This window comes from Sciurus carolinensis, chromosome 7 (assembly GCF_902686445.1).
Source record: "Sciurus carolinensis chromosome 7, mSciCar1.2, whole genome shotgun sequence".
NCBI classification, from domain to species: domain Eukaryota; kingdom Metazoa; phylum Chordata; class Mammalia; order Rodentia; family Sciuridae; genus Sciurus; species Sciurus carolinensis.
The window spans coordinates 54,029,053-54,055,096 of record NC_062219.1 but is presented as its reverse complement, the minus strand read 5'-3'; the positions used below and the strand labels follow the sequence as shown (position 1 = coordinate 54,055,096).

The window sequence follows — 26,044 nt, the reverse complement described above, 5'->3', positions numbered from 1 at the left end:
CTTGCAAGGCAAGCACTCTACCGACTGAGTTATCTCCCCAGCCCATTGATTAAGTTTTAAGTCAACAGTAGTGAAATACTAATGTGATTATTATTAAAATGGTAGTTGATCCCTTTCTGTAGGAAAATGTAACTTTCACGTTTTACCTAAATTTAATTGCATAATGAAATTTGAGACACAGAACCTCACTTTTGGTCTAAACCCACTGGGCAAAGCAGGGTAGTAGGATCAGCCAGGCTTGTGGCCCAGTTCCAGCTCTACCACTTACTATATGACCTTGGGCAACAGACATCATCTCTTTGGGCCTCAATGTTGTCATCTGTAAAATGGGCATAACAATAACAATACTACTTACTTCACATGAATGGAATGAAGATTAAGACCTGCTGTAAGGGGTTATAGGTGTGTCCTAGTCATGGCTCCCTTCCTTACCCCACATACCTGGTGTAAGGTCTAAATTATATCTCTGCCTTTATCTGCCCAAAATTCATGCTGAAGCCCTAACCCTAGAACCTCAGAATGTACTATACTTGGAAACAGGGCCTTTACAGAGGTAAGTTACAAATGAGGTAGGTCATTAGGATGGGCTGGTCCAACAGGACTGATGTCTTCACATAGTCTTCCTTCTGCCTGTGTCCAAATTTTTTCCTTTTATAAGATCAATCCTTACAGAAACCAACCCCGTTGACCCCTTAATCTCAAATTTCTTAACCACAGAATTATAAGAAAATAAATTATTGTTTAAGCTACTCAGTCTGTGGTACTTCTTGTAGCAGCCCTAGAAAACTAATACATCAGTCATGGCCAGAGGGGACTGGAGTCCTCAATGACAGGGTGCTTTATAATTCCTATTTTTTGTGTGCTGCATGGAAAAGGTTTGAGAAGCACCAAAATAGGCTGTAGACCTAACTGGCTTCACTCCTGGCCTGTAGTAAGGATTCCACCTGTAGCAGATAGTTCTCCAATTCATGAAAACCAAAGGTAAGCTTTAATGTAAACCTCCCTTAATTCCTCAGCATCATTTAACCTGTTGGTCACATCAACACAAGAATCAACAGTGGAAAATACATGGAGTAGAAGTAGAAACAAGTTTTGAGAAACAACAAGCAAGCACATGACTAATTTGTTTTCATGGTAAGTGCTTGGGTCTTTCCAACGCTAACCCTCGTAAGAGAAAATCAAAGATTCACTTCACTTTTCAGTAGCCCTTAAACACATGCTCTTTCCTAAGAAATGCATGCCATATTTCTGTACTTGTTTAAAAATTATACACATTTAGTATAAAATGAATTGTGAAACATTATACCAGTCATATAATTACTCAGGGACTTATGAAAAACATTTTCATGTACATTTTCTTCAGGTGTGGAGAGTGGTGACTTGAACCACTGTCTCTCATTGCCTTGTGACTGTGTTTGTGCTGGAAACTTCATGTGCAAAGGTGCAGGTCAAGATGGCCCAGTTACTAGGGTGACACTCAGCCTGGGGAGGCTCCATGCAAAGGTGCAGAGTTATATCAATCTGGACCTTGAGCTCAGGCACCAACTGCCAGGGAGAAAATTCTGGGCATAACAAGATATTCTTGATGTCTCACAAGTTTCACTGTGACCTTCAAGTTTGTCTGCTTTACTGAAACTTTCCCACAAATAACTTCTTGATGATAAAACCTATATAATTAACGTGCTGAGCTAGCTCTGGGTCATTGTTCCTCCATCAGAGGACAGCGTCCTACCTGGTCCCAGCTTTCTGTCTATATGCCTGTCTTTTCTCAATCCCCCATAGCCTCTTGCTGGTTTCTGAATGAACACTGGTGCAGGTCATAGCAAAGGAAATCACTAAATTTTAAAAAAGGATTTCATCCAAGGGGGCAGAATGAGTATCTGGGAAACAAAGGGAGGCCAGATTGACAAAGCTATCACTTTCTCATTTTCCTGACTTTTAGTCTAGTTATGACTGGGACTGAATCTTAAGCTAGAAACAGGCCTGTATTGTCGATCATAGGAGCCACTAGCTACATGTGGCTATCAAGCACTTAAAACTGAGAGCTCAATTTTAACTTTAATTAATTTTAATAGAAAATTTAAAACTGATGCTTGTTTCAGTTATTGAAAAAATTGTATGCCCCAACTACTCAACGTGTGAACCTAGGATTTCCACTATAAATTATATAAAATCTAAATGCAGATCAAGTACTATCTAGTCAACATTAGCATCCAAATCATGATGTGCAGGAAGTATAAAATATCAGATTTGAAGACTTAGCATGAAAAAGAGAATGCAAAATATCTAATACCTTTTTATATTAATTACACATTGAAATATTTGGCAAATACTGGATTAAGTAAACTTTTATTAAAATGAATTCCACCTATTTCTTTGTATACTTTTAATTGTGGCTACTAGAAAATTTAAAAATCACCCATGTGGCTCAGTTATATTTCTCTTAATATAGAAGTAGACTAGTTGAACTTGGCTAAACAGTCACACAGCTTCTTGAGAGGCTGAGGCAGGAATATCATTTGAGCCCAAGAGTTCAAGACTAGCCCAGGCAACTGTGAGACAAATGTTTCAAACAAAAAGGGATGGGTATGTAGCACAGTGATGGAGTACATGCCTAGTATGTGCAAAGTCTTGGGTGATATCCCGAGCACTACAAAAAAATCTTAAAAAATAAATAAATTCTGGGCTTGGAGTGTAAGTAAATGGTAGAGCTTATATTTAGCACTTTCAAGCACGGGTTCAATTCTCAGCACCAATGACAAATAAATAAATGAATAATAAACAGCCACATAACCATATTTTCTGAATAATTATATAACTATCCAGAGTAAACAGACATTCATTTACTTTAATACTATGTAATTCCAGGAGAAAACATGGACTGGGAGGCTTTGAAATTGGTTAAAAACTTTAAAAACAAGATTAAACAGTTTGGGTGGGGTTGTGGCTCAGTGGTAGAGCTCTTGCCTACTATGGATGAGGCACTGGGTTTGATCCCCAGCACCACATTAAAAAAAAAAAAAAAAAAAAAAAAATTAAATGGAAATCAAGAACCTGAAATAATAATTAAGGTATTTGTAAAAATTATACCTTTTTTCCAGTCAGGCCCAATCTAATATGATTTTGGTTGATACATATTATATCATTTTGGAACTTTTATTAATTACATATAACAAAATATAACTTTGACAAGCAACAAAAATATGTTCATTATCTCTCAAACCTCAAAGAATTCTCAATTACTTTAACCTCCAAAATTTTCTGGACTCAGGAGGAAATAAATAAGGAAACAACTGATGTGAAGTCTTATTAATTTTGTATCTTCCACCATTATATTAACTTAGATACACTAAAACCCACCTTCTTTTCTCAAAAATCCCCTAACAGTTTATGTGAGAGAAAGCAGTTGAGAAATTTGATTAAATACACTGAACTTAAAAACCTAACCCAAACATAATGTTATCTTTTGAAAAATTATTTAAAATCACATGACTATAGACAAAGCTGGCTTAGTCTCTGAGGAATCAAATTATTTTTAAAATTAGAAAAAGATATTTACTTTTAAAAAGTGATGTGTCCATTTTGTGGGACTTAACCTAGTCTGCAATAGATTTTAAGTTTGCATCTCCAGAAAGTTATTAAGACACAACACACAGATCAGTACTTTCATAGATAAATCTGAAATCAGTATATTTAACACAAATTACACTGAATAAAATTTTATGTTCCAGGATAACTAAAAAATCTTTAACTACATCATGAAAATTCAAATTTATATTTTATTTAACATTTTAATTAAAATTTTAATAGCTTTCTTTTTAAAAATCCGTAAGTCCTTATTTTCCAAAAATTTGAATTCAGAATTTTAAAGAACAAATACTTTGGGCTTTTTTGTGTGTGGGGGGGATAGGGGGTACTGAGGACTGAACTCAGGGACACTTGGCCACAGAGCCACATCCCCAGCCCTTTTTTGCATTTTATTTAGAGACAGGGTCTTAGCGCCTTGCTTTTGCTGAGGCTGGCATTACAGGCATGTGCCACTGTGCCGGCTACTTTTGGCTTTCTTGTTATGAATTTTGAGTTATGAATATAGGTTATATGGGCCTGAATATACTGTAAGCATGGTTAGTCCACCATACTGCACAAAGATTAAATGTCAACTTTCTGTTACCCATCATGGTGGTTACATGCCTGTAGTCCCAGCAATTCAAGAGGCTGATGCAGGAGAACGGCAAGTTTGGGGTTAGTAGGATGCTATCTCAAAATAAGGAAAAAAAGGGGAAAGGGATGTAGCTCAGTGGTAGAGAACTTACCTAGCCTGTGAGAGGACCTGGGTTCAATACCCAGCACAGAAAAAAATAAAAATTACTCTTAGGCGATCAAATTACTCTTAGGGGATCAGAAATTTTTATTAAAAGGACAAATTCTCTAAATGTTGTGATTTGTCATATTTCACCCTGACTTATCTTGGACTGGCAACTGTGTTGCCTAAGAGAAATAAAGGAGTAGAAGCAACTGCTCCACCCAATTCAGTCTATATATGACTTTCTTTGTTCTAAAAAATAAAGAATACACCTGGAAGGTCATAACCCATGGCTGGTGAACATTTAATACTTACCAAAAAAAGTCTAAATCAATGCCCCAAAGAAAAATTACCCTATTCTTTAAAAGAAATTATAGATGAAATGAAAACCACTTATCATTATTGAAATGCTAAACCCAAACTGGTACTATAGATGAGACATGACACACACACACACACACACACAGTTAGCTGCCCAGACAGAGCACATTATAAACATCTTATGGCTATCACATCTCTGTAAGGACCTAAGTTGGCATCTCAGAGAGCCTGACTTCAAGCATTTACCATCCTGTTATAGCTGGAGCAGTCAAACATGTTCACAGGTCAGCTTTGTTCCTGGACAAGTGGAGTGGGCGGGGGCACGTGGTGAGTAGGTGGTGGCGATGCAGGCTCCTGAGTCAGGTGCAGGTGCTGAGCTGGATCTGAAGTACTTGCTGCTAAATGGAGCTCCTCTGTTTGCTCTTGATGGGCATGAAGATGTTCCAGGGTTTCCTTGGACAGTGTGATTACATGCACTGGCTCTGTCTGTGAAGGCTCCATCGGGCTTTCGATCATATTGAGGCTCTGAATGTGTTCCGTTTGTTCCTGCTGAGCTGAAAGAATTAAATTCTGCAGTTGCTCTGGCTGCTGTGTGAGCAGGGTGAGATTAGCAGCCTGGTCTGCAGTTATGTTCTGGGAACTCTCAGCAGTCATGATGCTGATTCCCTGACTAGGACCAGGCATGAAATTGATATTATGTACAGAATCAGTTACCAGAAGCTGAATCTCCTGCTCTCCGGAGGTAGAGAGTTGGTATGGCTGTAGCTGAAGAATATTCCTGACCTCTTCTGTATTACTACTACTACCAGAAACACTGCTGGCATCCGATGCATGCTTCTCTTTACTGTGGATTTTCAAGTGAGCCTTCAAGTTGTCTAAGCGAGCAAACTGCAAGTTGCACTCAGGGCAGGAGAAAGGTTTTTTGCCTGTGTGCAGAATGCAATGTCTCCTTTTGGCACTGGAGTCAGAGAAGGATTTGCCACATATGCCACAGGAGTATGGTTTTTCTCCTCTATAAGAAAATACACATTTTATTTTAAAACAGAAATACCTATTTATTACTTCCTCACTAGTTAGGAAAATTGCCCAGACTGTGAGTTGTATGTAAGTTATGGGTTCCCACAAGGATGCAGGGCAAGTCACATTTCCTTGGGCTTCAGTTTCTAATCAGAAAAAAATTTTAAAAAGGGTTAAGAAAAAAATAAACAAGGGATGGGTATGGTGTTTGAGGTACAGTGGCAGATGGGATTGGGCTAGATATAATAAAATTTTATGATGCCACTGTACAAATTTCAGATAAAGTATTTACAGGGCTTGTGGCTCAGTGGAAAAGTACTTGCCTAGCACACTTGAGGCACTGGGTTCAATCCTCAGCACCACATATAAATAAAATAGAGATCCACTGACAACTAAAAAATATTTTTTAAAAAAAGTATTTACATACTACACATAGTTTGTTTTAGCTCTTAAAGCCATTTGTTGGACTCTAATGGCTAAATAGGTACATATGATTGATGTTAATATGAAAAATGTGAGCAGCTAATTATTTAAGAAGCTGTTAGAAATAAATAGATCCAAATCTAACCTTTTGTAATTTTTATGAGTAAAACATTTATTCAGAAAAAAATTAAATTTTAATGCTTATTTTAGTAGAAGATTTAAGGTTTGGACTAGCCCCCAATTCAAAATAAAATCAAATAAAAGAGATCAACAGTGTAAATTTTTATGGATCAGCATCAGTATTGCTGATTTTGCCTAAATGACTTATTTCATTATTGAAAAGATAAAACAAGCAAATTTAAAAAATAAAGGAAGAAAGAAAGAAAAGATAAAATAATAAACTACCAGAGTTAACAATTTGGGGAACAGGATTATAGAGGTTACATGTCATCCCACAGAACGCCACACGACAGAAATATCTGCAGAACATTACCGATGAATTCTGATATGGGTCTGGAGAGAACTCTTTGCTGTGAAAGATTTGCCACAGATTTCACAAGTAAATGGCTTTTCACCTAAAAAAAGGGAAAACATAGAAAAATACATATTAGGCATTTTAAAAAACCCTGAACCACTTCATGGTTTCACAATGTGAAAAAAACAAAAAGCAATCTCTCCATTAGCATGAAGGAAGTACAACAAAGCAGATGCTCTGCACCTTACACTGAACTGAGTGCCAAGAGCAAGCAGAGGTGCTTCATTCCTTTAAAGACCCTAAAATCGAAAAAGGAGGTCATGTTTATACATAGGAAACAATGAAACTCACTATATTTACTCCTGTATTTTCCACCCTTAGTCTAAAAGTGCCATCTACACTCCTACCTTACTGCTGGTTAGGTAGCCCATTTCTTTGGACTCCTATGCACTACAGTGATTTATATATTATTCACATGCATGTCAACCTTCCAAATATACCCAGAATCTGACCACTTCCTCTGCTGCAACCTGTCTGTGCCACATCATCCCTCCTGGATCACTTCCTCAGCTGCTACCCTGGATGTGTGTTGCCACCAACCCTCCTGGATCACTGAAGCAGCATCCCAAAGGGCCTCTTGTTTCTCTGCCGTTCACAGTCAGTGCAGCAGCCAGACTGACTTCTGGTACAGTCAGATCACTCCAAGCTGGGGCTGTAAATGCTCTAATGGCTCCCCATCCCAAGGAAATAGCCAAGAAAACTGTTGGCCTACAAAGGAATCATAGATCTGTACATCCCCACACATATCCCTTGCTCCAAATCTCCCTGAGCTCATTTCAGGATATGTCCCAGGGATTTCGTTCACCTCATCTTCCTTCAGTCTCTGCTCATGTGCTGCTTTACCAGTAAGGTTTTATCACCATAGACCCCACCCCTCTCACCACCACCACCACCACCAAGCACTCCTTAATCCACCCCTCAATTTAGTTTTTCTACAATGTTACCACCATCTCATATACTGTTCCCTGTACTTAATACCTATCTCTTCCCTTCTTATGTAAGGAAATCTCTGAATTTATCTACTAGTACCCCAGTGCCTAGAATCTGGCCTGGCTCAATATTTAGAAATCCCTGTTGAATGTATGAATTTTACATGGGTGAACTAGGCCCACATTAGACAATGTGACTGTTCAAACCCCACTCTGTTTCATTAATATCAACAAGTGTTTATTCAGTGTTAGTCTGCACTAACTCAATGATACACTGTGCCTCCTGGAAACAAAACTGCTTCTAATGGAGATGATATTTGTGTGTGTGTGTGTGTGTGTGTGTGTGTGTGTGTGTGTGTGTGAGAGAGAGAGAGAACAAAAAAAGGAAGCCAACAATATCCCACTTCAACTAAAGAAAAGCAAGGATAAGTGCAATTTTAAGTGGAGAATGGTCTGTGAGCTTCCCTTTCAGGCTTGACATATCTCCAAGTTGCATTTAGGCAGAGGACACCTGTAACTAAGTGAATAAATTTGCATCTTTGCATCATTAGTTTTTCCCCCCAGTACTGGTAACTGAACCCAGGAGTGCTCTACCACTGAACTACTCTCCCAGTCCTTTTGATTTTTTATTCTGAGACAGGGTCATCCTAAGTTGCTGACACTGGTCTTGCACTTGTGATCTCAGTCTCCTGAGTTGCTGGGATTATGGGGGTGCACCACTATACCAAATTGAAACATGACCAGGCCACTCTAAATCAGAGTTGGTGTCTACTCTAATCCTGTTTGGTTTTCCCCTTTTCTCAATGTTTGTTCTTTTCAAAGACTGAATATCCGCTCTATTTGTGAATGTAAAGTTCTGTGTCAGAAACACATGTAACAGAAACACACCTAACAATGTTAATTTTACCCTTCAATTCCAGCTGGTTTCTATCTCAGAAAGTTTGCTGGCAAACATTATTATTATTATTATTATCACAAAGTCAACAGGGCTATGAGATCTTTTATGCAGTTCAACATAGAAGGCAATACCAAAGTAAAATAACTAAAGTTACAGTTTGGGTGCCTCCATCTCCCACCCCTGTGTTCTGATCCAGTGGCTGCCAAAGACAGAAGGGGTGAAGTAGGGTGCTTGATCATGGAGAAAGCTGCTGTGGTTGGCCCCCACAGATGGGAAAAGGAAAAGGTTTCATTTCTTCACAATCTGAATGATATCCTTGTCCTCCAACATATAGTCTTTACCCACTTTCTTTGGATTGTGTTTCACAGAGAGACCCCAGACTAGAGCATATTTAAATTCTTTTATAAGATCATCTTCATGTAGAACTCCTCCACAGTGGTCCTGGAGTAAGGCAGCACCACTGGACATGTGTAATCTGGTAACTGGCCTTTGGGTTTGGTGCAAATTCTCACTAGTTTATATAGTCCCAGATCTTTTCTAACAGGTCATTGAAATTCCAGCAGTGATGGACAGAGATGGGTACAGAGTGAGGCACTTTACAGATGATATCCAATGGAGATCTAATCAATTTTATTTAATACATAAATACAGGGGATATAAACCCTGTTTCCTTCCACCCCATCAATGAGGTCACCAGTTGTGGCACTGCTATGCAAAGTCACATCAGCATTATGAATTCTGTATTCAGTCAGAATGCTCTTCAGAGTTGCAGCATCCAGCTCACTCTGAGGGCGTGTAGCTGTGAGATTAATGCCTCCTTTACCTTTCATCTTAAAGCCAATGTTGGGAGGTTTACTATTCAAGCAAATACCAAAGCCTTCCAATTCATTTTCAATTATCTTCTTATGTCCTAAGGGCTTCAGGACATCCAGAACAATCAGGATCAAACTACATGTTCCGGCCACTGCAATAACCTGACAGCCTCTACCTTTCCCATCCATGGCACCTTCAAACATACCTGGGAAATCCAGAAGCTGTATTTTGGCACCTTTGTATCTGATGACATCAGGCACAGTAGTCAGAATAGTGAACTCATAGGCTACCACTTCAGAACATACTTTAGCAAGGTTACTCAGTAGGGCTGACTTCCGCACAGATGGAAAACCCACAAAACCAATTTGAGCATCACCAGTCTTGGCCACAACAAAACCTTCTCCTTGCCCACCACCACCGCCTTTGAGTAATGAGTTTCCTATGAAGCTTAGCAAGGTAAGCCTTAAGCAGCCCTAGGTGGTATGCTGTTGCCTTCTTCTTCTGAGTCTGAGACATCTCAGCTTTGATGTCCGCAACCTTTGCTAAGGTGCTGCTTACCTTTGCTAAGAGATCACCTTTGCTAACTTTTGCTAAGGAGGCGAGTCTTGGGGGTGGTGCAATGGTCTCCTCACAGTCACCCCTCACATACCAACCGGCGAACAATACACCACCATAAAAGTGTCACTGCAATGCAGCAAACATTATTTTTAAGGATGAGAAACCATTTGAAATAATGAGAGTTCTTTCCAGAAACATCACTCTGCAGCTACGGCTCTTTGAGGGAGTACGCAGGACAGTAATAAGAAAATTTTCCTAGCTAACATGAATAGGGGTGTCATAATTCACTTTGTATTGCTCTAACAGAACACCTGAGATTTGGGTGATTTATAAAAAATATATTTCTTACAGTCTGGAGGGTGGAAAGTTTAAGGTCAAGGGACTTGCATCTAATGAAGGCCTTCTAACTGGGTTATCTCTTAACAGAAAGTAGAAAAGTGATGGGAAAGGTAGTGCATGCCTGTAACCCCAACAAATTGGGAGGCTGAGGAAGAAGGATCAAGGTCAAGGTCAGCCTCAGCAACTCAGTAAGACCCTATCAAAAAATTACAAGTAAAAAAGGGCTGGGGATGTAGCTCAGTAGTGGAGGTAGTATGATCCTGGATTTAATCACTGGTATCGCAAAAAAAAAAAAAAAAGAAAAGAAAAAGTGGTAGAGCAAGAGAGCACTTGAGAGAAGGAAGGGCTAAAAACATGCTTTTTATCAGATATCTGCTCCTGTGACAATGGCATTAATTCACAAGGTCCCACTTCTTAAAATGATTGAATCAGCCATTAAGTTTATAACACGTGAACTCTGGGGAATGTGGGGACACATTCTGTAATGGTCAATTTGAATCATCAACTTGACTGGATATTAGTCTTAGTTTCAGAGAAATGCTTCTGCCAGGAGAAGTTAAGATTTCCCCTCTGGCCACTTTGGGCACCTCATGCTTCTCAGTCAACAGGCTAAAAGGGAGTTACAGTGCAGCAGTGATGAGTGATCCAGATTAACAAGGGGACACTGGACTGTTACTCCACAATGGAGATAAGGAAGCATACTCCTGGAGTGCAGGAGATCCCTTAGGGCATCTCTTGGTATTACCCTGTCAGGTTATTAAGGTCAATGGGAAACTACAATAACTCAATCCAGGCAAGATGACAAATGTCTCAGACCCTTTGGGAATGCAGGTGTGGATCACAACTCCAGGTAAAGAGCCAAGACCTGCTGAGGTGCTTGCTGGAGGAGAGGGAATACAGAAAAGATACTAGAAGAAGGCAGTCATAAATACCAACTACAGCCACATGACCTACTTACAGAAAAGAGGATTGTAATTGACATTGATATTTCTTCCCTATTCCATTAAGAATACATTTGTGTACACTTCCACAGGCACTGAGGAAATGTTTATTACTCTCCTATTATTCATCATGTAATGTAATATTGACTGATTTAATATCAGTAATGTTTTTGTTTTTTTCTTCTATTCTGGGAGAAGAACTAGTCCATTTTCATTGTACAAAGGATAGTTATGTTAGGTGGAATTATGACCTTGTTATTGTTTATTTGGAGATTAAGTATGATGTAAAGAGTCATATTTGGATATCAAGTTGACAAGGGGTGGACCTGTAATGGTCAATTTGAATTGCCAACCAGACTGGATTAAGAGATGTTGAAGATTAAGAGGCTTCTGGGTGTGTCAAAGAATGACTGGTAGGTGAACCGGAGACCTTCCCTAAATGTGAGCAGTACCATCCAATAGGATGGTTGCTTGGATGAAATAAAAGTTTGAAGAATAAGGAAGCAGCAGCAGATGCAAGCTTGATTCTTCTTGAACAGGTAAAATTGCCAAAGGATATCAACTCTTGCTCCTTCACTGTTCCAAAGTGGACTCTGCCAGTGATTTCTCCAGGGAGTTTCCAGAAGCCTTTGGTCTACTAGGGTAGCACCGCTGATCCCTCTTATTCTGAGGCTTCAGCCTCTTGCACTGCACAGCTACTCGTTCTTCCAGCTTTCCAGCTGCAGATAGCCACTGTGGACTATCTAGCTTCTGGTCATGTAAGTCAATCTAATAAATTCCCTTTTTATAATCATACTTCCTGTTGATTCTGTTCCTCTAGAGAATCCTGACTAATACACATTCAAACCACAGCTATGATTAAAGTCTTCTGACTCCCTGATTTCCCTGTATACACCTCTGCCTCCTTTGACAAATGACCAATTCCTTTTTAAGTTTATCCATTTCTGAAACAATGATAGGCCGTCAACAAAGTTCAGAGCTGAGAAACAAACAAACAAAAAAAAAACAACCCAAAAGGCATGAATACTATCTTGAAAAGCGATGTGCGGTTTATTTGAGAAGATAAGCAAGGCAAGGCTGTATTTGATTGAATGGTGAAATGAGCAGTATCAACAATATTGAGTGCAGACAAGATAGTGGAAGTGAGTAGAGGCAGGATCAGGTCAGAGTGGAGAGAAGCCTGACTACGGCACTGGTATAAATGGTATGAACAAAATGCTTGTGTTGGAAATGGTCATATGGTATATAGGATGAGAATTCACGTTGAGGAGTGGCAGAGCTAAAAGATGAGGCCATGCACAAGAAGTCATAAATTCTAGGCAGAGGATCCTTGGAACCTCTGGAGGTTTTTAGCAGAATGATGATATGTCAAAAGTACAATAAATTAAGTCTGGGAATGATGGATGGTGGGCTGGAAGCAATCCTTCTTGTTAAGTTCTACATATAAGGTGCTGAGGCCTGGACTGGGAGGTGATAGGAGGTAAATGGAGAGGGCCAAAAGAATGAGATGATAGGGCCTAAGTTTAGGCAGTGGGACCAGAAGGAAGTTTGTTACAGGAGAATTAGACAACACTGATTAAAATTAAGGGCAGAGACATAAGTACAACTAAGGTTCCCCCAGGAAACTGATGGGGCTCAGGGTATCCTTCCAGAGTCTCTTCTTAGCTGGTTGTCTACCATCCCTGCACCCACCTGGGTAACTTATAAGCCCTTGCCATCAATATAAACCTGGAATGACTTTTCTTGGTTTATGGCAACACCACCCAATCCCTGTCCCAGCCAGGCAGAATAATCATAGTGACACCCCCCAGTTCTTTTTGCTTCCATGTTAACTAGTAATTCTGTTCTATACATTTTCACTCCTAAGAATCCTGCTTCCCATTGTGGACCACAGTCTTATTTTTTTCTTTAAAAAATTACTCAGGTTCACTGTAAAATACTCAAATAATAATCAGAGGTAAAAAATGCATAAAGTGCTCCACATTCTCTTCAAAAACCAATCTACACCATAGTAAACATCTTTACATACAAATATGTTGATGCATATGCACATGGAATATAAAGTTCACACTGTGCAATTGCCCAGTATAAAGCTATTCTTTCAAGTAAAGCCACATCACCGTTTTAAAAGGCTGTGGTTCTCTAGATCTATTATCCAAAACTTATTTGCTTAATTCCTTTTGTTTTTAGTACTAGAGACTGAACTCAGGGGCACTCAATCACTGAGTCACAATCCCAGCCCTTTTTAGTATTCTATTTAGAGGTAGGGTCTCACTGAGTTGCTTAGGGCCTCAAAAAACTGATGAAGCTGGTTTTTAACTTGTGATCCTCCTGCCTCAGTCTCCCAAGATGCTGGGATTACAGCCAAGTGCCACTGTGCCCAGCTTACTCAATTCTTTACTGATGGACATTTAGGTTGTTTTTACGTTTGGAATGTTATAATTCACCTTGCTTGTAACCAATATCCTTATACAAACATCTTTTCACAATTGGATAGTTTACAGTTGATAAATATTGCTAGTTTCTTTCTAGAAAGTCTCCAAATTTTAGGGGCTGGGATTGTGGCTCAGTGGTGGAACACTTGCCTGCCATGTGTGAGGCACTGGGTTTGATCCTCAGCACCACATATAAATAAATGAATAAAATAAAGGTCTATCAACATCTAAAAAAAGGTCTCCAAATTTTATTTTCACCAACAGTACATACAGATGTCCATTACCTCAGGTACTTGCTAATCTAATGGACAAAAACCATGTACATTCCTCTTTCTTGATGATTAAAAGTGTTAACACGGTTTTAGAGTTGTTTACTTGCCATTTCTGCATTGTCTTCCCTAAAGGACATCTCCTGCCCAGTTTCTTATCAGGGTACTCACTCTCTTATTTGGTATATTAACACTTTACCATATACGCAGGTACTAAAAGTCTCCTGAATACCTCTCTTCATTCCACTCTTTCTTGACCTGAAGGTCTTCGTCTCTCTTCCCTAAAGGGTCTGTTAACCACCTCATCCCTAGACCCTTCCCTCTCTGACCACCCTCCTAGGGCTGCCTGATTTCTTTTTAAGACAAATAAAAATGTTTCTCTTCCCTGATTAAAAGCTACCGCACACTTGCCATTATGATGGTCTGTTCCACTGTCTGGCAGTCCCATCCCACCTGCGCATGGCAGAACTCCCGGATGCTACCCTTGGATGTTGGGCTCTCATATCCTTAAGTTTTGCCCATATCTCCTGCCCCTGTCTACGGATGCCTCTTCCTCTTCCCAGAACGTGTTCTGGCTTCCTTATCTAGGTTTCTCCTCTGGATGCTTTCCCAGACCTTTTGAAGAATGTGACCCATCCCCCTCTCTGTGCTCAGACATGTACTGTGGTGTCCTGATATTATTATTATTATTCTTGTTTTTCCTTGGAGGTGGGATATACTGGGGAGTGAACACAGAGGCACCCTACCACTGAAATACATCCCCAGCCCCTTTAATTTTCTTGAGACATGGTCTCACTAAGCTGCCTAGGCTGGTGTCAAACTTGTGATCCTTCTCCTTCAGCCTCCCCAGCAGCTTGCATTACAGGTGTGTGCCACTACACCCAGCTACCCTGAGATTCTTAACTGAGAGCATGTAGACACTGTAAAAGCCTGCTGTGTTGATAAGCCCCAGATCTCAGGAAGATAGGAACAATCAACATTAAGGGACCATCTCAACACATAACTGAGGAGTTGAGGAAGTTTCAAAACCAATCCAAGAAAATGAGGCTCTGAATGAAACTATGACTTAATGAACTTTATTATGGATGACTAGGAAGGGCAATCCACGGGTGAGTGGGAGCCTGCAGTGCAGAACCAGGGTTTACCTAACATCATCCAGGGGACAAGGATGCTTGAGGGGTAGGACTGCACTGTGGGGTTGGAGGTGACTCACCAGGCTTCTCCATGGCCTGGGATAATTTCCTGACTTTCCTCCAGCTCACCAAAGAATTTCTTAATCACTAACATGTTTTGTGTACCGTGATGTCAGAAGGTACTGAGGGCAACAGGAAGGTGTAGTCCCTTTGTTCATACATTTGTGCCTACCAGTCTTATGAGTATGCTTGGTTTTAATTGGTTCAGGTTAAGACTGACCAGCTCCAGGTACAGAGACAAGATCCAAGCACAAGAGCCTAAGCCAGGTATCCTCTCCCTTTGCCTGTCCCATTAGTACTGCCTGTCTGCCAGACACCCTGCATCCCTTTCAAATAGGTTCATCTCCCTCACTAAGGATACCCTCTTAGGGAACAGAATATGTCTGATTTGCCTCTGATTTGTCTAGTGCTTAGTGCAAAATGCCTAACCCTGAGAGAGTCTGCCTTGAAGATCTAAGAGATGAATGCCAGTCTAGGTTTTCCAAGTGAGCATGGCTCTGCTGACATGATCTGTATTGCTCCCCCTGGCCCAGCTCAGGTAACAGGCTGACCAGTGCCTTTTGACACCACCTCAAGCAGCATCTCTGTGCTGGGGACTGATGGTTCATAGTTCCAGCCACTAGAGGGTCCCAAATTTTTTAGTCACTTAGTTTCTAGGTCACACCAAACACTTCACATAGCAAACCACCACCACTCTCCCGACTCATCCAGTCTTCTGCTTCTCCTCAAAGTAGACAGGCTGTGAAGGACTCACTGGGATTATAGGCAAAGGCCTTCTCTTCCTTTCATTCACACTTCTGTCTACTCACAGTGGCTCATTCCTCCTCTTCCTCAGGAGATAAAACTTCTCTGACACTCAATAGGACTGGGGTCACCTCAGCCGTGCTCCATCTGATTTCTCTGGGGAGTCCACGGCAACCTTATACACTATCTACAGACATATGTGTTAAGTATGCACATTCATAACTCTGCTGGCATCTCTTCCCTGAACTCCATACTCAAAATATATGACTGCCTGTTCCATACTTGTGACCAGATGTCAAACCTCTGACCTGACACGACAAAACTCTAACTCTAATACTTTGTTTCTCCCAGTCTTCCCCAGATTTTGTTCCTTCCAGTTGCTTTTGCTTCCTTTTTATCTCAATCCCATATCTAATCACAAGTAAAACATGTTGACTCTTCCTTGAAGTTGCTATTTCCACTACTACCACACTGTGCCAAGCTCCTGATCATTCCAACAGCCTGATAATCAGTCTCCACCTCCAGCCTCACCTTACCTCACCCCATATGGTAGATGCAGTTTTTCTATTAACCCATTAAGTTGCAGTTTTCAATGGCTCAGTGGCCAAGCGCCCCTGGGTTCAATCCCTGGTACAAAAACAAAACAAAACAAAACAAAACAAAACAAATTTGCTGCAGGTTTTTGCTAGGTACACTGTACAAGAATAAGAAAGTTTCCTTCTCTTGCATTTGCTGAGTTTTAAAATCATATACCTATATGAAGAAATAATGAAGTCAGTCCTACCCTGACAGCCATTAATGTATCACAGTTACAATAAAGAGTGAGATGATAGCACCAGGATAGATAACTAAAACAATGGCAGATTAATAGTCTAAATATATGTAAGAGATTGGATGATTTAGTCTAGTCTCCTTTTTCTCCTTTTTTATATTTTCCTCTTGTGCTATCAAATGTCCATATTTAGTGGCGCTAGGGATGTAGCTCAGTATAGAACACTTGCCAATTCTGAGAATATTTCAATGGAACTGACACAAGTGCCTTAAAAATGGTTGGAAAACAATATACAGCTTATGTATTATATGTATTAGCATTAGCTAATATCAATACTATTGTAATTATTTTATTATAATTATATTTCACAATATAGAATTATAAAGTCATCTTACTCAGAATAAAATTCCAAGTCTTTTATGTCTCCGAGAGTTTAAGCCTGTGAGCACAGAGAATCATGGAGAGGCATTTCTGAGGCTCTACCCCAGGGCAACTCAATCAGAATCTCTGGGGTTAGAACCAGCCTTCTTCATTTTTTCAAAGCTTTTCAGGTCACTGAAGTATGTAGCTGAACTGAGAACCCCTGTACCAATGCTCAGCTATACCGCTTTCTCCTATTCCCAGACTCCCTACTCAACTTTAGCCACCCCTGCCTCTTGGCATTTCTACATCATGTCAGAAATGCTTCTGTCTGAGGCTTTATACCTGTCCCCATCCCCACCTAGGATATTCTTGCTTGGATATTCACAATGACTGGCTTGCTCTCCACTACATTCTGATCTCCATCCATTCTGCCTCCTATCAGTGAGAACTTCCCAGAACAATTCCTACATAAAAGAGCAATTCCACACTGCTTCTCACCCTGCATTTACTTCTTCATGGCACTCACCATTACATAACATGTTACACATTCTCTTGTTCTGTCTCTGAATTTTAGACCCTCACCAGCAGGGACTGTTCCTCTCATTCACTGAGGTATCCTTAGGGCCTAAACAGTGCCTGGTACCCAGTAACTACTCAGTAAATACGTGCTGAATAGATAAATTTTGCAGAACCCACTAATGATGTCTGTAAAAAGACTGCAGAGGCACCATTTTCATAAAACTCATACCCCATGAGATAATTTATTGACTTTAAGAAAAACTGATAAAGGTTGACTATATTCAGAAATGCTTGGGGTCATAGGTGTTTTGAATTTTGGATTTTTTTTCAGATTTTGGAACATTTGCGCATATAATAATGACATATTATGGGGATGGGACCCAAATCTAAACACAAAATTCATTTATTATTTCTAATGCCTCTATATTCTGTGATCTATCACATGAGGTTGGGTGTGGAATTTTCCACTTGTAGTATCAAGTCCATATTAAAAAAGTTTTGGATTTTGGAGCATTTTGGATTCTGAATTAGAGATATTCAACCTGCATTTAAAAAGTAAAGTCCAAAACACCATAAACCTATTCAATACATAATTTCAATGGACAATTTAACAAGAATCATTATGTTATCAACCCACAATGACAAGTTTTTCTTGGAAAATCTAACAGGCTTATTTTTATTAGGTGCTCCCTACCAAAATTTTTATTAGGTGCTCCCTACCCTCACCAGTTTAATCTTAAATGAAAAAAAATCTACCCTGACTTAATCAATTTACCTCCTCTTCAATCCCGTAGCTGGTTTTGGTGGAGGTGGTAATGCTAGGTGCTTAGTGCTAGTTCCAGAGGTAAAAGTGGTGAATTCTCAGTGTTTGTTACCTTTGCATCTATTTTATTTTGTTTCCTTTTCTAAACAAATTATCTTGATCATCTTCGATGCTGAAGTAAATTAAGAGTGAAGCTCAGAAATAGACTTGTATTATTCTGTGGAACTAAATGAAGTTTCATAGTGCCCATCAAGTGATCTCCATTTTCTAACTATAAAGAGATATGTCCCTCACAGAACAGTGCTGACAATAATCTGCCTTGGGTTTTCAAATGTTCTACTTATAAAGTTCACACCCAATGGACACAGACATTCCCAAACACAGGCTGAGGAGGGGACTTGGTACTTCATTCCTCAATCTGCTGAAAACATCAAATGTACTAAGGAGGAGGAATGAGAAGGCGTCTTACCTGTGTGTGTTCGTAGATGTTTCTTTAGCTGAGACACATCCATGAATTTGCGATGACAGTGGGTGCATTCCGGTAATGAATGGCCTTGTCGCAATAATAAAAAAAGTGTCAGTGCATATATGCTCTCCCTGCATTTCTTCAGTGATTTGTGTTAAAGCACTTCCCTGAAAAATAATCACTTTAAATATGGTACTTTAACAACAAAAAATATTTTTTATTAATTTCTTAACAGTTAATATTTCCCTGTATACCTCAACTCACTGTTTCCCTGAGAGAGCTGGGACCCTCCGAGTCCTCCTAAGCGTAATCTTTTTCCCTCAAAGCACTAGAGTGACTGGTCAGTTGATCTTGCATGATGCTCTTACCCCCTCCTTCATTTCTTATCAGCTGGCAGGAAAGAGAAAAGGACAATGGCTAGACCAGGTGGGAGAAAGCCTGGACTAACTGCCATAGGTGGTATCTCTCTAGGCATCACTAACAACCTATCAACTGAAGCCCTCTTGGGCAAGTGGCACTTTTGAAAGATACCAATTCTGTAAGGTTTCTGTATGTGGCATCAAAAGTATGGTACAAAATTAAATTTAAATTACATGTGGTGTGCAATAACACAATGACTTCTAATTTAGATAGCCTTTTTAAGACTTTTCCCATAAATAACCATTTACCTCTTATTATAGGAACCTAATGTTTCAGACCATTTGTCTTTGCATTTTTTCCCTCCACTAATCCAAATTTTCCTCTCACTTTATATGTCACTCTACCTGTATGAACTCGGTAATGACTCTTTAGTTGTCTTTTCTGGCTGAAATACTTTCCACACTGATCACAGGTGAAAGACTTCTGTCCTGCCAAATAAAAGATAAAACACTTAAACCATGCAAGAAATTAGAGAGCTAGAATGCTCGCTTGGTAATAAGGTAACTAACACAGTGAGGCCAGGTTCCCATTTTCTACAAATGATACAAATGAATTACAAATGATACAAATGGATTGCCTAAACACCCAAAGGCCTTCAGAGTTTACTGCAGAAACTTAAAATGTGCAAAGGTGTATAAAGGCAATAAAGAGTAGTAGAGATTTGTGTAAAATTGGAGATTTCAAGTTTTCCTCAAAGACATTCAAATAAGCTAATTCTAAATTCTGGTGGATAAAGGTTTGCACACTGAAATCTCAGAAGACAGTTTATATCTCTAGTTGAAGGTTCAGTGCTCTGTAACTCTGAAATACACTATGTGACACCATGTGGGACACGACATCAAGTCTGAGAAAACATTTAGATCCCAATAATGTCCAACCCAAGGAATGGGAATCTGGTGGTAGGTGACCCTCTGGAGTAAGCCCAGCTACCTGAGTGCAGGCTCATGTGCTCCAGTAGTGAGTGCTTGGTGGTCAGAGCCTTGTTGCACACGGTGCAGGTGTACGGCCGCTCGCCTGTGTGCATCCTGGTGTGGACCTGCAAGGAGTGCTTCTGGGCAAAGCCTTTTCCACACTCATTACATTTGAAGGGTCGCTCCCCTGGAATAAGAGCCCCAAGAGCATGGTGTAAGCAAGAAACTGCACATCTTTCTGTTCCCTTCCAACAATAAAGAAATTTCTCTTAAAGGCATATATCCAAAGACCAATGAACAGGAGACACAATGTCAGCAACAAAAGTTTTGGAAGCTGAAAGAGATGAACCAGAAGCAATCAGTGAAAAGCAACAAGATACAACCTAATTTTTAAGACAGAGCCTTCAAAAGGCTCTGGAACTGCCATCTCTAAACCTAGGAGTGAGGGAGGGTGAAGAACGGTCAATTTCAAAGATAGTTAAGATATCCAAACCCAGTCTCTCATTCCACACAGGACACTTGCCCTCTCCCAACAGAAGATGGAGATTATTTTTTGAAGAGGGTAAAAGAAAATGTTTCTGGATTAGGGGTTGCCAGGCACAGGTGAGAGGAGGTCAAAGTGTACATTTGGGATAAAGAGACACTACTCAGACAAAAGCAGTGAGGCCTAGTGCTTCCAGATAGGAGAGTAAAAGCCTATTTCCTAGAAAGTGACTGGCCTGAGGTAAGGGAGTTACATACAGATGCCCAACCCAGGCATCTGTAAGGAAGTAGGGCCCAGTCACAACCTTTCCAGTAAGGCCATTGTTTTACAGGCTCTTTCCATACCAGCACGGTTGCTTTCATTGTAACCTACTCCAACATATGACGGAAGTGTGATTTACACTTGATCAAGTAGGAATTCAAGGAAAGACGTTAGTAGTAAAGACAGATACCAAGACAGAAAAAAAGAAGGAAAAAAAAAAGCAATGTGCAGAAAACAAGACTGCCCAGAGTGAAGAAAAAGTCAAAAACTAGAAGTATATATTATCATTAATGTTCTCATGGAAGATAATTACATTATGAAGAGAGAATTCTAATTTTAAAAAATTTGAAAATGTGAGGTTCTAGAAGTGAAAAAATTAGAAAAGTAGAATTAGAAAAACCTCTAAGAGCTCAAAGATAAAGTAGAACTCTCCCAGAAAGCACAGCACACATTGATGGAAAATATGAGCAAAAAGATGAGAATGTTAGAAGATAGGTCCAGGAGGTTCAACATCCAAACAGCGTATCTGGAAGGAAAGAACAGAGAAAACAGAGGGAAGGAAATCATCTATGAAATAATTAAAGAAAGTTTTCTGAACTGAGTTTCCGAATTATATGGATCTACCTGGTATCTAACAAAATAGAAGAAAATGGACCCACATTAAAGTGATTGATTGCAAAGTTCCAGAATACTGAGGGCAAAGGGGAAGATCCTACATGCTGTTTATTCCTTAACAAGTTTTACAGAATGACTTAATTCTTTAAATTACACACATATGTATTTTTGATTAAAAAAAGAAAATGCAACCTAGTACAAAAGAGAACCTGTTACAAACTAACAATATAGAACCTATTATGGTTCAACAAAATTTTTCAAGCATCTCCTTTATTCAAAGTATCGGGATGTGGGGTTTTCACCTTGTATGTATGTAAATTTTCTGGGAAGCTTTTCAAACATCAAGGCTCTAGACAAACAGGAAGTTCTGGGGGATGGGGGCCAGGCAAAATTTAAAAAGCTCTCAGGCAATTCTAAAGTGCCCATTATAAATCATAGCATCAGATTCTGCTGGGTCACATGACAGCAAGCTGTTAAATGACAGAAGACTTAGTACTAGCCCCTATATTTAAATTTATAACTAAATTGAGGGATATATAAGTAACAACTATAACCTGTCCCAAAGCAGAGTGAGTTAAGCACCTGAGAGAGGGCTTAAAGGAGAAAGAGATTTCTGGCTAGCACTACACTGTTCAGTACAGTGGCTATTCAAATTTTCATTAACTAAAAACTAAGTTGTTTCCCAGTCATATTAGCCATAATTTGAGGGTTCAAAATACATACGAGGCCAGTGGCCACTATATTGGATAGTGCAGATAGAGAACATGCCATCATCACAAGAGTCTAATAGACAGCACTGGGCCAGAGGGACCAAAAAGGAGAAGGCATCTACAGCTAGAGGGCTCAATTATAAAGTTACCAACACAGAACTGAGCAAAAGAATGTTTTAGTCAAGATGAAGACTGTTCAAGAATCACAAAGCACAGTGAGTGTAGCCAAAGTTTGATAACTAAATGAGGCTAAAGCCTTGAACCGACTATTACAATTAAGAGGGGTTCTGCAATCAGACTAACAGGGTTCATATACCAGCTCTCTTAAAAAATTGGTGACTCTGGGCAAGTTATTCAAGCTTTCTGGGTTTCAGTCTTTTCATCTGTAGAACAAGGATAATATTATCTACGCTGCAGGATTATGAGAATTAAATGTAGAAACTTGTACAAAGGCTGTATTAGAATGCCCGTCGCACGTAAGACACACAGTAAATAAAAGCTATTATTATCATTTATATTCCAAATTCCAAAATGCATTACAATAAGCTGCAAAAGTTTAATTACCTGTGTGGCTCCGCTGATGGATTGCTAAAAAGTGATTGTACTTAAAGACTTTGCCACAGTCTTTACAACGGGCCTCAGGACCACTGGGGCGCTTTCTCCTCCCATACATCCTCTTGGCTGAAGCCTGGTCATCTTCATCCCCAACAAGTTTATAATCTTTAAGTTTGACAGACCTCCGAATCCTCCGCTTGCTGCATCTACTCTGGTTGTCCTGCCCATCCTGGATCTTGGGATCACAGTTCTCATCTTTTTCGGTGGGAATCTCCTCCACTCTACCTGGCTCACAAGCAGGGTCAGATCCTTCCTTTTCTTTTACTGCAGTCTGTTCATGCAGTACACCATTGTCTCCTTCTTTAACCACAAAATGTTGTCTGTTCTGAACCGAATTGTTCACTCTTAGCTGGATTTCTTCCTCTGCAGCCTGTTCTGATTTCCCCTCCTGCAAACTATTGACTTTTCTTGGTCTTCCCCGTTTCCGCTTTGGAGGATCATTTTTCTTATTAGAAATAACAACGACTGGAGCACCAGCTCTGTTCAAAGTCGTTGGCTTTGGGGAGCTATGATTATTCTGGAAGTCTGTGTAAGCCTTTATCAGGTCGTAGACTTTTAAGAACTGAGCAGTAGCCAGGATTTGTTCTGTACTTTTCTCGCTAGCATGGAGATAACCTGTGTAGATAAATTCTAGCAGGATGCCAAAGGTGTCTGCAACCATGCCTTCCAGCATATAAATGGACTGGCCAATTTCCCCTTCTTCTGCAAACATCATTGAGAAATATTCGCTACTAGCAGCAAGTAAGGCTTTGTGGGCCCGGAAATGCACATTCTCCACGATTAAAGTAATGTCACAGAGAAAGCCTTTCTTCCGCTGATCCTCAAAACTGGCCAGGACAGTGTCACTGTGAGTGTCTGAGTGAACAACAAGCTGTTGAGAAGGCTCTGGTGATGTTTCTGCCATTTTCTTTAGAAGTCAAGAAGGCTTAAATTTAAAATAAGAAAACAATGTTTAATAAAAAGGAAGCATTGTCTAACAATTGTTCATATGAACCTGCTTTTAACTTCACATTGTTAAATGAATTTTACTACTACTTTTTTTGCAGTTAAATGTATAATCCTTATTTATCATTATCTCATTAACTGATTTCATTTTATCATATTCAGTTGTTGATGCTCAATACATAGCATAAAATCATCAGATAAGTATATAAAAACAGATACAAATCCTACATCTATGAAAATATAGCACCAAAATCATCAGATGGGAAGATAAAAATATATATCCCATATTTCAGATAAGAGGGAGAGGAATCCCTGGTAACAGGAAGTAATGGGAGTGCAATTGATCAAATTATGTTATATGCACGAACCAATATGCCACAACAAAATACCATGTTAATCAAATTTGAAAAACAACCAGTCCAGAATAGAAAAATCCACAAAAATATATTAGGGTCTGCCAGGACTCCATAGAAATATATTAGTGTCTGAGGGTTAGGGTGGATAAATGGGAGTACTACTGGTACAGGGGGTTTTGGGTGGTGTACTGAGGTTTGTACAACGCTGAATATATGAAGTATCACTGATGTGAATAAAAAGGGCAAATTTTATGGTATATTAATTATCTCAAAAAAGCTTCTATTTAAAAAAAAAAAAAAGTTACCACTACCACTTTTTAAAATCTACTTAAATACAGCCCTGGGTTCTCATTTCTGTGCACTTGACCTAGCTAGGCGAATTTCCAACATCCTTGTAACCTTTCACAGTCCGTTTTCTCCTCTGGAAATGATGGAATAAGATCAAATGATGAAATAAGATGCGTAAAATCCTTCCCCGCACTAACTTTTATGGCTACACAAATATCAGAGTGAGAACAACACCTGCCTCGATCTTGCACATTAGCTATTTTTCATCCGTGAAATATGAAAAACGCGAAGAAACTGTTACGTGTACAAAGCGAATCTGGGAGAAGATACAATGTAAAAACAACGTAAGTCACATGGGTCTCGCACGGAACCGCGGCACAGAAGGGCCCAGCAGGAGTCACACGGCGCTGGGCACGGAGACCCCAGCTCCATTCCCCTGGTCCAGCCCAGTCCTCCAGTGCAGGGAGCGGCGGCACGCTGCAGCCGCCACCTCCAGGCCCAAACCCGCGGGCCCGCCAGGAGGACGACCGAGGAAGGGTCGCTGCGGCTGCGGGTTCCCCAGCCCACAGACCGCGGGTACCCTACGGACCTACCTCTTAGGCGCGCCCAGCGCGGTCCTGTTAGCGGCCTGGCCACCCTGACCTCTGTCCGCCAGGCCGCAGCTGGGATTTCTGCGCCGCGGATCCAGCCTCTGCGCCGCCGCAGCCAACCCGGAAGCGCGACGCGCCAACGCCAGACCACATGGTCCAGGACACGCCCCCGCGTTGGGCGGGGCGAGCGGCACCGCCGCGGGAGCCGGTCAGGTGTTGGAACTGTGCTTTGCGGAGCATTGATCCGTTAGCTCATCACTGATGATAAAATCAGTTTTGTCTCTTCCCAGACGCTGAATCTGGCTTTAAGGTCTCGAATACATGGTAAACCACCGAAGTCGCCTCTTTTCATTCCTGTTGTCATCATCGTCTAACACTAATTTCATAATAACTATTATTTACCTGCTAGGAGTTTTTCACATCTGCCTTCTCCTTTTCCTCCCCAGAACGCTTTAGTCCAAGGGAGCCAAGGTGGCACTCTAGTCCAACAGACATGGGTTCCGAGAGACCTGGGCATGTTACTAATCTTCACCCCGTTTCCTTAAAATGGAGATGGTAATACTAGTGCCAACTTGGTCGGATTGGCGTGATGTAAACAAGATTAAGTCTGTAGTAAGCGTAGTAAATGCCTGGTTTAATTCATGGTTGCTGGACTAAAATTGTCATTATTTAAACAATAATAATCATCTCTTTTAATCATCTCTGTTAAGTAGTGAAGGATATGGAAAATAGGTCCCAGGACATTTCCCCCTAGATACAGCTGTTCCCGCACACGCGTTGTCCATAGTAAATTGGAACTTTTGTCTTTTAAAGACCCAGGCGTCAGCCAGAGGGAAGGCAGGACAGAAAAATGGGAGAACGCAAAAGAACTCACACCCCACTGGCCCTTGACTCCCCACCCTAATGGATCAGCTGATCCCAATACAATAAATCGTAGGAGCTTCCCTACCTACCCTCCTGTCCCACCCTAATGAATCAGTTGACCCTAATAAACCCCAGGAACTACTTTTTTGCCCCACCCTAAATGAGGCTTGTGAAACTCAGACCCTTTTCTTGGCCCACTTGTCGGTGTTTGATTAACTCCTCCACTGAATAAAGAACTTGCTGATCCCATGTCGTCTTCCTGCCTCCGTTCTTTTATTTAAAAAAAAAAAAAATGTATTTTTCACATGTTGGTGGACATTAATTTAATTCATTTATATGTGGTGCTGAGAATCAAACCCAGTGCCTCACACATGCTAGGCAAAT

General features: G+C 40.3%; 1 protein-coding gene and 1 pseudogene across 2 annotated transcripts; both read right to left on the bottom strand.

Annotated features, from left to right (window-relative positions):
* Positions 1 to 3,921: 3,921 nt before the first annotated feature.
* On the bottom strand, positions 3,922 to 24,916 carry Zbtb24 (zinc finger and BTB domain containing 24). 2 transcript variants are annotated; one of them, XM_047559799.1, is made up of 7 exons: positions 24,800 to 24,916; positions 22,567 to 23,542; positions 19,952 to 20,119; positions 19,366 to 19,449; positions 18,605 to 18,688; positions 6,558 to 6,639; positions 3,922 to 5,636 (listed from the first exon to the last, which is right to left on the bottom strand). In XM_047559799.1, exons 2-7 carry the CDS (start codon positions 23,519 to 23,521, stop codon positions 4,910 to 4,912), a joined length of 2,100 nt encoding a protein of 699 aa, XP_047415755.1. In that variant the 5' UTR covers positions 23,522 to 23,542; positions 24,800 to 24,916; the 3' UTR covers positions 3,922 to 4,909. The 2 variants fall into 2 exon arrangements, with proteins under 2 accessions (XP_047415755.1, XP_047415756.1); XM_047559800.1 differs by lacking the exon at positions 19,952 to 20,119.
* LOC124988425 (developmentally-regulated GTP-binding protein 1-like) lies at positions 7,977 to 9,914 on the bottom strand (annotated as a pseudogene).
* Positions 24,917 to 26,044: the final 1,128 nt, after the last annotated feature.

What these genes read in the sequence shown, in the direction of transcription:
- Zbtb24 (XM_047559799.1), bottom strand. Translation starts at nt 23,521, where the DNA reads ATGGCAGAAACATCACCAGAGCCTTCTCAACAGCTTGTTGTTCACTCA. An exon ending in GCACATGAGCCTGCACTCAG is followed by an intron (nt 19,450 to 19,951) that starts GTAGCTGGGCTT and finishes TTTATTTGGCAG; the next exon opens with GACAGAAGTCTTTCACCTGT. An exon ending in TCATTACCGAGTTCATACAG is followed by an intron (nt 18,689 to 19,365) that starts GTAGAGTGACAT and finishes TATTGCGACAAG; the next exon opens with GCCATTCATTACCGGAATGC.